Source organism: Notothenia coriiceps, unplaced genomic scaffold (genome assembly GCF_000735185.1).
Source record: "Notothenia coriiceps isolate Sejong01 unplaced genomic scaffold, NC01 NC01_scaffold00025848, whole genome shotgun sequence".
NCBI lineage: Eukaryota > Metazoa > Chordata > Actinopteri > Perciformes > Nototheniidae > Notothenia > Notothenia coriiceps.
Window position 1 is genome coordinate 73,743 of NW_011358549.1, and position 12,796 is coordinate 86,538.

The 12,796-nt window shown below is 39.6% G+C and overlaps 2 protein-coding genes across 3 annotated transcripts in view; one reads left to right on the forward strand and one right to left on the reverse strand.

The window, feature by feature from the left end:
- The window catches only part of LOC104956328 (embryonic polyadenylate-binding protein A-like), an 11,454-nt gene extending 9,044 nt beyond the window's left edge, over nucleotides 1–2,410 (forward strand). The window contains exons 11-14 of the mRNA XM_010783805.1: nucleotides 822–950; nucleotides 1,043–1,173; nucleotides 1,808–1,884; nucleotides 2,274–2,410. Of these exons, the coding sequence (XP_010782107.1) occupies nucleotides 822–950; nucleotides 1,043–1,173; nucleotides 1,808–1,870 (323 nt within the window). The 3' untranslated portion in view covers nucleotides 1,871–1,884; nucleotides 2,274–2,410. The remainder of the gene's footprint in view (nucleotides 1–821; nucleotides 951–1,042; nucleotides 1,174–1,807; nucleotides 1,885–2,273) is intronic.
- A 1,241-nt stretch (nucleotides 2,411–3,651) lies between these two features.
- Nucleotides 3,652–10,198, reverse strand: LOC104956318 (RNA-binding protein 39). 2 transcript variants are annotated; one of them, XM_010783797.1, is made up of 16 exons: nucleotides 10,103–10,198; nucleotides 8,850–8,907; nucleotides 7,230–7,279; nucleotides 6,910–7,101; nucleotides 6,614–6,667; nucleotides 6,450–6,491; nucleotides 6,211–6,328; nucleotides 5,968–6,120; nucleotides 5,688–5,825; nucleotides 5,533–5,598; nucleotides 5,250–5,454; nucleotides 4,849–4,932; nucleotides 4,670–4,766; nucleotides 4,468–4,573; nucleotides 4,274–4,352; nucleotides 3,652–4,190 (listed from the first exon to the last, which is right to left on the reverse strand). In XM_010783797.1, exons 2-16 carry the CDS (start codon nucleotides 8,898–8,900, stop codon nucleotides 4,090–4,092), a joined length of 1,536 nt encoding a protein of 511 aa, XP_010782099.1. In that variant the 5' UTR covers nucleotides 8,901–8,907; nucleotides 10,103–10,198; the 3' UTR covers nucleotides 3,652–4,089. The 2 variants fall into 2 exon arrangements, with proteins under 2 accessions (XP_010782099.1, XP_010782098.1); XM_010783796.1 differs by having other exon boundaries at nucleotides 9,965–10,176.
- Between the last annotated feature and the right edge of the window lie 2,598 nt (nucleotides 10,199–12,796).

Genomic DNA, 12,796 nt, shown 5'->3' on the forward strand with positions numbered 1-12,796 from the left:
GTCCTACGGAGCATGTCCTTGTACTACCGCAGTTCACCCTAATTGTTGCGCCGCCCGCCGTCACAACAACCAGCGCAGGCACAACGTGCCAAAATAATGTCTGAAACTAGCAAAATATTTCAAACGTTCAATAGGAGTCAGATCTAGCTGTACTTTATTTGTGTTATATAATTGTTTAATTAAGTTAAAAAATCCCCCACGCTCTCGGAATGAATCCGCATCCCGGCCCTGATCCCGATCAAAACAAAATTGTTCAGAAGATTTGTATAACAAAAGCAGTAAATAAATAAAGTTAGCTTATAACTGAATCCAACATATAGAAACCAAACAGGTGTAGAAATATTTTCACTTCATATTATTTATGTATTAAAATAAGAAACATCTCCAATGCCCGTATATTTAAATAGCACAAATTAAATAGGTTACCTTTTCTTTCATGTCCGTACGAATTTGGGTGAGTTGAAACCCCATACTTTACATTTAAAAACCGCAAATCCAGCTGAAACCCGTTGTAGCCGCTGATGGGACTTACAAGCCATATTTTTTTTTAAACTTCATTCGCACCGGGTCACCCGTTCACGCTGGATATGGACACCTGCGAGTTGTACATCAATGTATCCCTAATCTGGGAAAGAAGGCCATTGCAGGCTGCATTCGGAGTGTCCTTGTCTTTTGTTGTAATGGGACAGGCCTTCCGTTTGGCGGGGGAAGTGGCGTATGCGGTCTCCGAATGCATCCTCAGGAGGATGCGGCCGCTGAATTGGGACACAGCTACTGATTGACAGTGATTGTCAAAAGGCGACAGTTTGCAGCTGTGTGTTAAACTCGCTGTCTTCAGGTTGTTCCTGCGCCGATGATGGAGCCACCGCACGTGCACTTTGGAGGCCGTGAGCCGCTCACCGCCTCCATGCTGGCTTCAGCTCCACCCATGGATCAGAAGCAGCTCCTCGGTGTGCCATGATTTCATTTTGCCTTTGTTCTTCTTTGATGTAGATTGTGAGTGCGTTGGGTTGCTAATCTCTCTCGCTGCTGTGATTCACAGGAGAGCGACTGTATCCAGTGATCCACACCCAGCACCCAAACTTGGCTGGAAAAATCACAGGCATGCTGCTGGAGATCGACAACTCTGAGCTGCTGCACATGCTCGATGCTCCAGAGTCCCTGAATGCTAAGGTATCACTACGTCCACTTGTTGTCTTGCTATTACACAGCTGGCATTAGGACTACTGCAGATTACAGGACTTATGATTGTTTTTATGATCTGGTCATTTTCTCTTTAGTTCTTTAGACCAAAGGGTGGCACTCAATCAGAACTTATGCTCATTAGGACAGGTTGACAAATCAAAGTGTTATTTAATAAAAAGTCATGTAATAGGATAGTTTACATAAGAAAACATTTTAAAGATAAAAAGGTCATAGTATACATAGCATGTCTTTAAAAAGCATGTCATGAAGATGATGATAATAATAATACATGTTATTTGTAAAACACCTTTCATTGCTAAAAGCAATCCCAAAGTGCTACAAGAGGCGTAATGGAAAGACAAAAGAAAAACACAAGTTTAATCAAAGCCTTTTTTTTAAAGAAAGGTTTTTAGGCCTTTCTTTAAAGTCAGTGGTCTGTGGAGGGAATATTTATAGATATTTAAATAAATCATTTAAAGTATGTTATTATAGTACTATGTAATTCAAAAGTCATAGTACATTATGTAACATAGAAGCCTAAAAAAAGGTCATAGATTCAAAGGCTTTAATGTCATATGCACACAAGCTCAGTTGAGCTAAGTTGTTCCTCACTTTTGCTCAGGTGGACGAGGCGATTGCCGTCCTGCAGGCTCATCAGGCCAAGGAGTGCTCTCCTACGAAGTGAAGAAGCCCTTTCAGGTTAGCAACATCTTCCTCTTCCTTAGTTCAAAGACATTTTCCGCAGGAGAGGATTCTTATGGTGCGTTCACGGTTTAGTTCATACATTCTTAGGTTTGCAGTTCATGTTTTATCATTGGCATTATCATTATCTTTTCGTGGATAAACATTGCCGAGGCCCTCACGCCCAAAAGCTACTGCAAGTATCTGCAACAGTAATTTATTCAGTTACCAGTTTCCTGCGTTTTACCCTTCAGGCGAAAGCACATCAGCGAGCTAGGACTTTTGGTTGTTGTTAAATGTAGCGTTACGCTGGTCCAGAAACATTGCTGCATGTGTTTCATAAATAGTTTGCTGATCTGCCGACATCCAATGTTGCCACTAAAGACTAATAATCTTATTTTTTCCAGATGTCAACGACTTTCTGGAGGAGGGAAAAAAACAAAACAAAAACAGTAAAACTTTGAAAAAACTAAAAAAATTAAAACTATTTTGTTGTTGCATTACCTTTTTGTTAGAAGATAAAGTTCAAAGTATATGCATTAAACCTGTCTTGTGTCATTTGTTAAACACAAAATGTGCGGTTCATCCACAGGAAAGGCTAAGGCGGGGCAGTTAACCAGATGCACATTTGCAAACAAAAAGGTGTACCATAACTGTTTTTATTACACTTCCAATAAGTTGTTTGTCCAAATTAGTTACGTTTTCTTCCTCTAAAGGCCCAGATACACCGGCCAGTCACCTGAGAAGTCGCCGACACCGACTGTTGCGTCGCCGGACTCTCCTGCGTATTTGCCGACTCCGCGCACTGGAACACACCGCAAATCCGAGCCGAGCACGTATGAACTGCGCATGCGTGAGTGGCAATAACTCTCCTTACCAGCAGGCGGCGGTAGTGTGTATTCATCATTCAAAAGAGGCAACAACCGGAAGACAAAGAAGAAGAACAGACTGTGATATAAACCAACAACAAATAGCGTTTTTCTTTCCATTTTCACTCTCGTCCATTGAAAACANCAACCGGAAGACAAAGAAGAAGAACAGACTCCGTGATATAAACAAACAACAAATAGCGTTTTCTTTCCATTTTCACTCTCGTCCATTAAAAACATGAACGAACAGGAGCTCTATAAACCGATGAGGTGAAATAGCCGTCCGTGTGTGTTCCATCTTCCATCATTTGTTTACCTCCCTCCGTTAACGCTTCTCATGCACTGATTTGCTAGCTGAACAGCCAATCAGTGTTATCCCTTAGTCTGACTTTCGGTGGTGTTCCCGACGCCTTTTCTTGCCGATTCAACAAGAAAAGGCGTCGGGTCGGCAGAAAAGACCCGACGGTGCGGCGCACACCACTCCGAATAGGGCGTGCCCACGCTCATGTTCGGCCCGACTGCCGATTTCGGGCCGGTGTATCTGGGCCTTTACTGCACAGATGAAGGGTGGGAATTGCCAAATAGCCTGTGATATATTTGTATGATGTTTGGGCCTTAGGCATCACTGGAAAGGACAAGGTGAGTTTCTTGAGAACCGTTCAGCATGAGAAAAGATTAAGAATACTTGACTGCTTTTGTAAATGTATCCCTGATAACGCCTTTGATCTATTTAAGTCATGCTATTAGTCACTGTAATGAAGGGTAAGTTGTGTGGTACACTACATGAAGCCAGCAATTTTTTTCAGAGGCAACTCCAGTTTATTGGTGTTGAGACATGGTGTCCAATGCTGTTTAAATCATAACAGCTTTATTTAACCTGGAAAGACTTAATCTGAAAAAGGACATGCACAGAAAATGAAGTGTCAAATTTGCCAAAGTTTATTGGGAGCCTTCATACAAAAAATGAAATTATGGCTGTAAAAAGTTACAAAGGATTATTGTCGACATTGATATACTTTTGGCATTTAAGGCCTATAACCCAACAGTTTTGTAACTCTTTTGCAATTTTAAATCTAAAATTGGTGATTTAAACAAGCAGATAAGACAGGAATATTTTAAAAACATACAGACCAATAGATAACTGCAATTACTTCTCGTGGTAGTTTACAACACAAACCCACAAAATGTGAAAAGCAACTCAAAAAAAAAACCTGCCTATTCTTCAATGGTGAACACAGGAAGTTGAGGCAACTTTATTACACACAGCCATCTAATTTCAATGCGTCTGTTTCAACGACACCTCCATGACTGCAAACAAATGTATTTACACTGAATTTCTTAAGCATGTCTCAGACTATCGACGTGTCGGCATTAGAAGCTGCTTCGCTGTGACTGAATCAGGGAAAAGGTTGTGGTAGGTCGGTAAGGGAACGTAGGCAGCCGTTATCATTTTGCCTGGAAACGAGAGAACAAGGAAACGTTAAAAACAGCAAACTTTCTACCAGTTTTTTACAGCTACATTTGAAAGAGTCACACACCTGCAAACCAGCGTCCATGAAGTGCATTTACAGTTGCCATCGCTGCTGGTATTGAGGGACACTTCACGTACACGTTACCCTGTGAAATAAAGTTAATCTGTCACTATGGAGACTATTTACTTTTCTGTCCACTAGGGAAGTCAGATTTGCTTTATGGGTGAACAAATCTCAAAAACCTGTAATTATTAACTTACTTGAGCAGAGTTCCTATCAACATAAATGTGAACAATCCCTCCATGTTTGTTACACTCTTCAATAACATCATCTTGGATCTCAGCGGCCCAGGTGAGATCGTTTTCTCTGGAAAAAAGAAAGAAGCACATTTTAATATTTGAAAACTGGCGGTAGGAATTTTGTGCCAACTTAACTATACGAGATGAAATGTATAATCCTTACGCTTGTGGGTTGAACAGGTTTGAGAGCTGAAGGCAGTGAGTGGCCAGCGGTTGTGACGGGAGGTTCAAGGCTTGGCTTTGCGCTTGAGAATGAACAGCTGAAACAAGTCATTTGTCACAATATTTTCAAATACATGAATAAACATACAAAGAAATATTTTCCATCATTTAGACCCTCACATTGTTGAGAAATGTTTCCGAAGGGTATGGACCCGGTCATCTGTAGAGCCTGCTGAGCGGCAGGGGGGATCTTCAGACCAGTTCCTGAGGAGGGAGGAGGGAAGGACTGTTATTTAAAAAAAATATTTGAAACAAGCCTCAGTAAGCTAAGATCAAAATCCTGTGTCAGCTGTAACAAACAGAAATATTCACACCTACATGTTGAGTCTTGTTTACGATGCAGAGCTACTTAGAACGAGCCTTGACTGCATAAATCTTAATCCCTTAAAAAAAGTACCCAGTTTACTGTGGCTGGAACTTGAGCATATTTATTTTTGTCTCATGACTGACACTTGCTGTTCAATAGGACAACATGAATATAAATGTACGGTCAAAACAAAGTGTTGCATGTGATGACTGACCTTCTGCTAGTCGAGCCATCAGCTGAAGGCGCCCCGTGGTGCCGAGGTCGATGCCGGTCCTCTCCAGCTCATCGTTGTCCAGGAAGGAGCTGGCTGTCGACGAGTCTGAGCGCTCTGTAACATGCCCCACCTTCATCGGACGTCCGGCCAGCTCAAAGCCGTTCAGCTGCTCCAGGGCCTTCTTTGCACATTCTGCATCTGAAAACTTTAAAAGCAAAGAGGTAAGAATCAGACTACCTGAACTCTACTAAATCACTGTGAATGAAGTAGATGATTTAATTACCGATATGAAGCCATATCCTTTGGATCGTCCGGTCTCACTGTCCATCATTAGCTGGATTCCCTCGATCTTTAGACACAAAACACACCAATATAGGAGGATTATTATTAATGCATCTACAAATTAAGTTATAACTATATGTGAAATGGTTTTTTCACCTTTCCAAAAGGCTCAAAGATCCCTCGCAGCATTTCCTCAGTGATGTTGAAGTGCAGCGAGCCGACGTACAGCCTCATCGGGCCTGAGCTGCCCTTCTGTAGATTGTTGGCCGCAGCTGCAGCACGATTTTTCTCTGCCTGTTATTACATGAAGTAATGTAATTACGTTAATTCAGTATATAAACGAAGAACAATATAATGAATTGTAACCCCACTGTAATATGACTAAAACAAGTTTCCATTTAGATAAATATGTATGTTGGATATACGAGGTGCGCACCTGCGAGGCCTGGACGATGATGGGCACTCCTAACAGCCTCTGCCCGGTCAAACCGATAGCCAGCGGTACAGAGGAAGACTCCACAAACTCGATGTATGCAATGCCCTTTGATCTCCTGGAGTTTCGGTCAGATATCATTCTCACATCTCTTACCTACAGAGAGAAACAGTGACAGTTTAAGACATGATGTCCCCACACAGACTTGCTGGATTGTACGAGAAAATAACTTGAAAATCTACAGACTTTTCCGACAGCCGAGAAGAAGTCTTCCAGGTCTCGAGCTCTGATTCTCGCAGCCAGCTGCATACAGAACACTGTGCGGGCATCCCTCTCCTCTGGTGTGAGATTGTCAATCGGTTGCCTTTAAAAAAAGAAACAGACAATTTATTAAAAAAAAGAATGCTCTGGAAACATTAAAAACGAACAATGTATTATGTGTGAAATTGTAAATATTGTGACAAATCAAAAAAGGTAAATCTTACTCCCTGATTTTGTTATACTGCCCGATTGCATCCTCAAAGTTTCTTGAATAAAAAGAAGAAATGTAAAAGATCCGTTTAAACCTTGAAGAAAATCTCTTCAGGGTGCTATACCAAAATCAGGAAATGCTCCCATTGGCTCATAAACAGTAATGTGAAGGTCTTACCGGATGGGACTCTTCTCTTTTTTGAAAGGGCTGCGGCTTTTGGAACGTTTCCGGCTGAAAAAATAAAGAACAATTACTTTACGACTTTTAAATATATTGAGTTTAGAAAATGATTTACTACTGAGGTCATAGTTAGTGATGGTTTTAAACTGGACTGCATTAATGGCCCAGTTGTATTTAGACTTTTCAGACAATGTTTCCATAAAACAGAGCACTGTAAGCTACATAGACATCAGACAGCTGCATTATATGGAACCATAGAGGGTAAATGTCATCAAGTATAAAAGGTCACGTACACCGGGCTCTTGCGGGCCCGGTAGCGCCCGGAGCGCTCCTTGCTTCGGGAGCCGCTCCGATGGCGCTCCCTGCTGCGGGTCCGTTTTCTTTCTCTGCTCTTGCTTCTCTTCTTACTCTTCTTTTTGTCTCTGCTTCTACTCCTTTTCTTCTTAGAGCCTGGGCTTCGGCTCTTACTACGACTCCTCCTTTTCCTGAAACATGGTACAACACTGCTATCCTTGTGCAAGAAAAAGTGATCACATTAAATCGTAACAACTTGATATACGTCAGAACCACAAAGTGGCCAAATAATATGGGATATCATATTTTAAAGACTTACTTCTTGTTTTGGCCGTCATGTCCATTTGCATGAGAGGACCTGATCTCATCCTAAGCAAGGTTGATAGAAGAACATCATGAGGACGTAGATGAAACATTTCAAGTCGTCAAGGTAAAGGGGGTGGGGGTGGGACAAGAGAAAATGCAGAATGTATATAATTAATAATAATAATACTTCAAAACTTCCTACTGTCATGTCTGGACAGTGTCCTTCCACCACCCCAATAGCTTCCCATCCCACTTCTGCTTTTTACAAGGCTGCTCAGTACTTAATGCAACAAAGCAAAGTTAAGGGAGTCTCCAACATATTAGCAGAGTTCAGGAAGCTTTCAGATCATCTCCACCATTCCCCTCCTTATAGGTCGTACCAAAGCCACTATTTGTGCCTAATCATGTGACCACGCATGGCCCACGACCACTAAAAGAGATCCTGTGTGGTTGGTGTCAGTCCAGTGATCTTCACCCATTTTCGTTCTTGGACTGTAAGAGCTCGATGCCACCTCTGTCACACATCTTGCCCTGAAGCAAACAGGGATTCACACTTCTTAGTAATATTGACGCCCAAGGAAAATAATGAAGAAATAAAAAAAAGAAATAATCCATCAATTCAGCCACGTGTTATACTGCCATTATCTTTAGTCTGAATAAAGTATAAGTAATATTTCCAATCTTTTGACTTAAGGAATTATTAACTACTGAAAAAGAACTGACTATAAAAACAAAGATGCAGGATAGTCTATTTTACAATCATTCTAAAAAATATATCAATATCTTTGGTTTTGTGTAGCATGCAAAATTAAGATGCTGATTCACATAACAGTTGACTATGGAAAAGAGGCAGTATTCATATTCACTTGCAAGAAAAGTTAATTATTCACCTGTGTTTTGCCATAAAAACATGACATGGCACATGTGCTGGAACCATGAAGCTCCACAACTGCAATATCTGCATTTTCAAGCATACTGTTGTCAAACTACAGCTAATGGATTTAAAACAGTTATAGATTGAAATCACAATTCAGTATCCCTTAATGACTTAAAAACACAACGTTATACAGGTTTCTAACTAAAGAGCAGTTTCGTCGAAGTTTAATTACTTCAGGCTACAGAATTATACATTTTTGTTAAAGCCACAAAGTCCAAGTAATTTCAGAAGTCGTGTTTTAAGCGGTTTGTACAGGACTGTTGAGAAACAGTGTTGGCATGCAGATTGTTAAATCTGAATACTGCCTCCTTTCCTGGACAGGTAAAGATTGGCTTATCAACCATTGGCATTCACCTTGTTGCAACCGAATAGGGATTGGATGTTCTAGGTTGAATCCCTTTTACTCCTAAGGTGAACCACAGTACATCAGTATATGCACAATAACTACCTTCCTTTTTTTCACAGTTCACAGTGGAATCAAAGATGAATTCATGGGAGTAGAGGTGAGATATCATTAGGGAAGTCTATAAAGAGAGATAGATGCGGATTTATTTATAATTCTGTATTGCGTTTTAAATACTCAATCACACCACACAACATTAAAGTAAACTTTGTCACAGTAAGCAAATATCAAAGGACTCAAGATTAAATCATAACAGTGAAACAGGCCTCATATCTCTTTCATCTGAAACCCACCTTTCTGAATGGAGCCTCCAGCATGGCCTCAACGTCAAAATCATCAGCCATGATGATCCTGTGAATGGAGAAAACAATGATCTTTACAATCAAGAAACTTGTTTTGAATGGCTTATGCAAGAGGCGGGTATGGGTTCTTCTTGAATCTTTGTTATGCAGTTGAATACAATCAAGTTTGAAAAGAAATGGTTGAGAATTAGGTTAAGCAAGACGGTTTATCTAATAGATATTATACACACTTAAAGTAGGCTACATTGGTTCCTACTGATAAATTGTGTTAGCTGTAATTAGCCCTTCATACTGTATGAGTCTACAGCTTTATACCCTTGACTGTTCAGTTGTTGTTGTTGTTTTTTTAGATGTGCGTGTGTTAGGGGGGTTTTCTACTCCTTTTTGCATTGTGTGCAATGGCTTGTTTACATGCTGCTGTGGCGAAAACAATTCTCAAATTGGCCTCAATAAAGTAAATCTAATACAATGGATAGATGTTACATTTGCTTATCAGCTTTCCTACCTACCTTACCTGGTGTTTAGAGCTGTATCTTCTCAGGGTTAGTCATACAAGTAAACTCGCATTTCAATGACAAAGGTATAAACATGAATGAAGCCAAGTTACTGAAAGCTAGATTCACGTCTGCTAGAAAAACAGAGCTACGTCAGTTAGTTTGTAGCGATATGAGATAGTTGGCCCAGATTTCCTTACACATTTCGTTTATATCACAAATGTAATCTTGAATGAGATCAATTAAGTCACAGATTAAAGGGAGCTCAGAAGTAGGTTTAGCATTAGAGGTAGCATTAATGATAAACACGCGTTGCACTCAACACGGAGCTAACCCTCACTAGCCACCTTGGGGAGCTACATCTCCGTCGTGTTAAGCTTGTATCATTGACTGTTATTATTAATTTACCGCATCGTTCGACTAGTCTGCTCACATGATTATAAACGAACGTATACACATAGTCAGTATGAATCAAGTTCAACACATCATTACCCTGAAATGTTTACAAATGGCCGAGTAATGTTTACATTGGGGAAACAAGTTAAACGGCCAATATGGCTAACAGCATTTCCGCGGCGGCGAGCTAGCTTAATTAGCAAACATTGACGTTACCGTTGGAAATTGATGAAATGATGTGCCAAAGTCAAAATATCAATGGAAAGGTGCTGCAGAAGAGACTTGTCTCGACGCCTCCCTCTAGGAAGATCACACAAAGCTAAGATCTATTCACAATTTTCGAAGTTATGTAACCTTTTATATGTTAGCGACTCGCCGTGGCAGGTCGTGGCCTGGTATCAAAAAGCTCGCCTTCCTTCTTCTTCGTCTCCTTCTTCTTCTGCTGTTTTGAGTCCAGCGGCAGCGGCGATGCGTATTTGTTGCCTTAGCGCCACCCTCTGGAGATGCGCAGCGCTTCATCTCTCTCTTTCTCAAACAGGCAAACTACACACAGTGTTGTAAATAAGTAAGTACACTTACTTAAAGTGGACCTATCATGCTATATTTGAAATATATAGTGTAGGGCCATACCTATATAAAACATGTCTGTGAAGTGTTTTTTTCAAAATAACAAACAGATCACCCATTGTAACCATGCCTCATATTGCTCAAACCCCTTTTTTGAAGCCCTGTTAGAGAAACGCAGATTTTGGGTCCTTAGCTTGAACAAAATAAATAAGAGGAGGCGGAGCTAATGCCTGATCAGAATTCTACCGGAGATAAGCAGTGATAAAACGCCATCCTGTTTAAACCACGTCAAGGATTATTTCTGAAATAGTATGGAGCTCAAATGTTTTTTCTCTTGCAGGTTTATCACAAGGTGAGTTATTTTTTATTTTTTGCTTTTTAAACACATGTGCTCTCTAGGACAGGTTAGCTCTGAGTGTTAGCGAGGCTTGCTAATGTAAACAAAGACGTCCAAAACACGTCAGGCATTGTTTCTGATAGCAACTTTCTGTGGGTCCGCCGCCTCTATTATGTCACAGCGGATGGAATCTGTATCCGCTCGTTGTACACCCGTTTTTTTAAAGATTTGGGTACAGAGTAAAAGAGAGAGGGTTTTATTTTCTGACGCAGCGTGAGTTCCCCGGTGCACCGGGGACACATTATGTATGTATAAAAGACATCACAAAGTGTATTTTGCATGATAGGTCCCCTTTAAAGGTGGGGTATGTAATCTATTTCAGAAACACTTTTTGTTATATTCCATGGAATGCTCTTAACATCCCGATAGCAATGAATATATTAAATGCTTTGATATTAAATACATTCAAAAAAAGTCATCTGTGGAAGCTGTAGCGCTGTAAAAAGCACAACCAATCATCTGAGCCGGCCCGGCTAAATTAACTGGATGGCCTACCTGCCTTCCATCTGTGCACAAACTTATCTCGTGCCCTCATTGGTCATGTGCACGTTCGTGTGTGTTGGAGGAGGGCCTCTGTAAGGAAGTGGCAGATTTTTTCCGGCTGTGTATTTTCAAATTCTAGCGCACTCGAGCTGGTATCTCCAAAATTACCTACCCCACCTTTAAGGACTGTAGTAAGTATAATTATGAAGTACTTGTACTTTATTTAAGTATTTACATGTTGTGGTACTTTTTGCTTTTACCCCACTACAATTGAGAGGTAAATCGTGTACTTTTACACAACTACATTGATTTGATCTACCTTTAGTTACTTTGCAGATTTTGATTAATGATGTGAAATATAAACAACCATTAAAAAAGGTCTTGTTACACTTGGAGTAACATTCCCCAGCTAGCCTTCAGCATTCGAAGTAACTAAAATTAGCTGCATAATTACAAGCTTTGATAAAACTTACTCAATCATTAGTATTTATAATCAAAACATAACATTTATATAATAATTTGCCAATTTGCATAAGGATTACTTTTTTTGGCACTAAGTATTTTAATGCGAATACTTTTGTACTTTACCTTGATTAACATTTTGATTGCAGGACTTTGACCTATTTGAGTAATTACATTTCCTGCTACCTTAAACTTCTACTCAACTACATCTTAGAGTTTTTTTTTTTTACTTTACCGCCTTTATTTTATCTATTTATTTACGTTGAAGATTCCAAATAATAATACAGAATATAATCAATGAATACATATAGCCCCAAAGCTATAAATGAAAGGAAATATAGAAAATATAAGCTCCTCTTACAAGCTGCAACATACGTGGTACACATTGGTGCCTCATTAATTATAATGCAATAGCACAAAATAAGATAAGATAAGATAGTACTTTCTTGATCCCAATTTCGGAAATGTTTGTTCATATATATTATTCTGAAATGGGACGTTGTGTAGAAAGCCTACTTTTGCTTTGATACATTATTAATACTGCTAATACTTTTATACTTTAATTTAAGTAACAATTTAAATGCAGAACTTTGACTTGTAATAAAGGATTTTTACACTGATTAGATCTGAATAGTGTTTACCTGCATTAAGCCTCCACAAATGAATTCAAGCAGGGGGGTGATTTAAGGCTGGAATATGTGGAACATTTGTATATCCTGTGTGTGACTGAACTACAAAGATAACCTCTCCATATTATCAATTTTAAGATGTGACTTTTTCCTTCTCTTGTAACTCCTGTGAGACAGAATTGAGGGCCCGAACAGGTCAGTAATGGCGCCTTTTTGAATCACGTCACATTCATTTAATTCACTGCTATGTGTCGCCATCTTGTGATGAGGAAAAGCAAATGTCAATGCTCTTCCATCTTACATGTCCTAGGTTTTTCTAAAATAATAAGTCATATAGTATGTAAAAAAAAATGTAATATTTCGAAAAATATATTAAAAAGGCACAGTAAATTATTTATACTCTTTCAAGGTTCCCATAGACCTGAAATGTATGGGATTAGTTTTGTGTCATAAAGATAAAGAACACTTTCTCAGAATCAAGCAAAAACTAAGAGTTTAAGAGAAAAAAAG

Coding starts and splice junctions, on each gene's coding strand:
- LOC104956318 (XM_010783797.1), bottom strand. CDS start 8,900: ATGGCTGATGATTTTGACGTTGAGGCCATGCTGGAGGCTCCATTCAGA. Junction 6,668..6,909: donor CGGGCCCGCAAGAGCCCGGT/GTACGTGACCTT, acceptor TTATTTTTTCAG/CCGGAAACGTTCCAAAAGCC. Junction 4,574..4,669: donor AACCTGTTCAACCCACAAGC/GTAAGGATTATA, acceptor TCTTTTTTCCAG/AGAAAACGATCTCACCTGGG.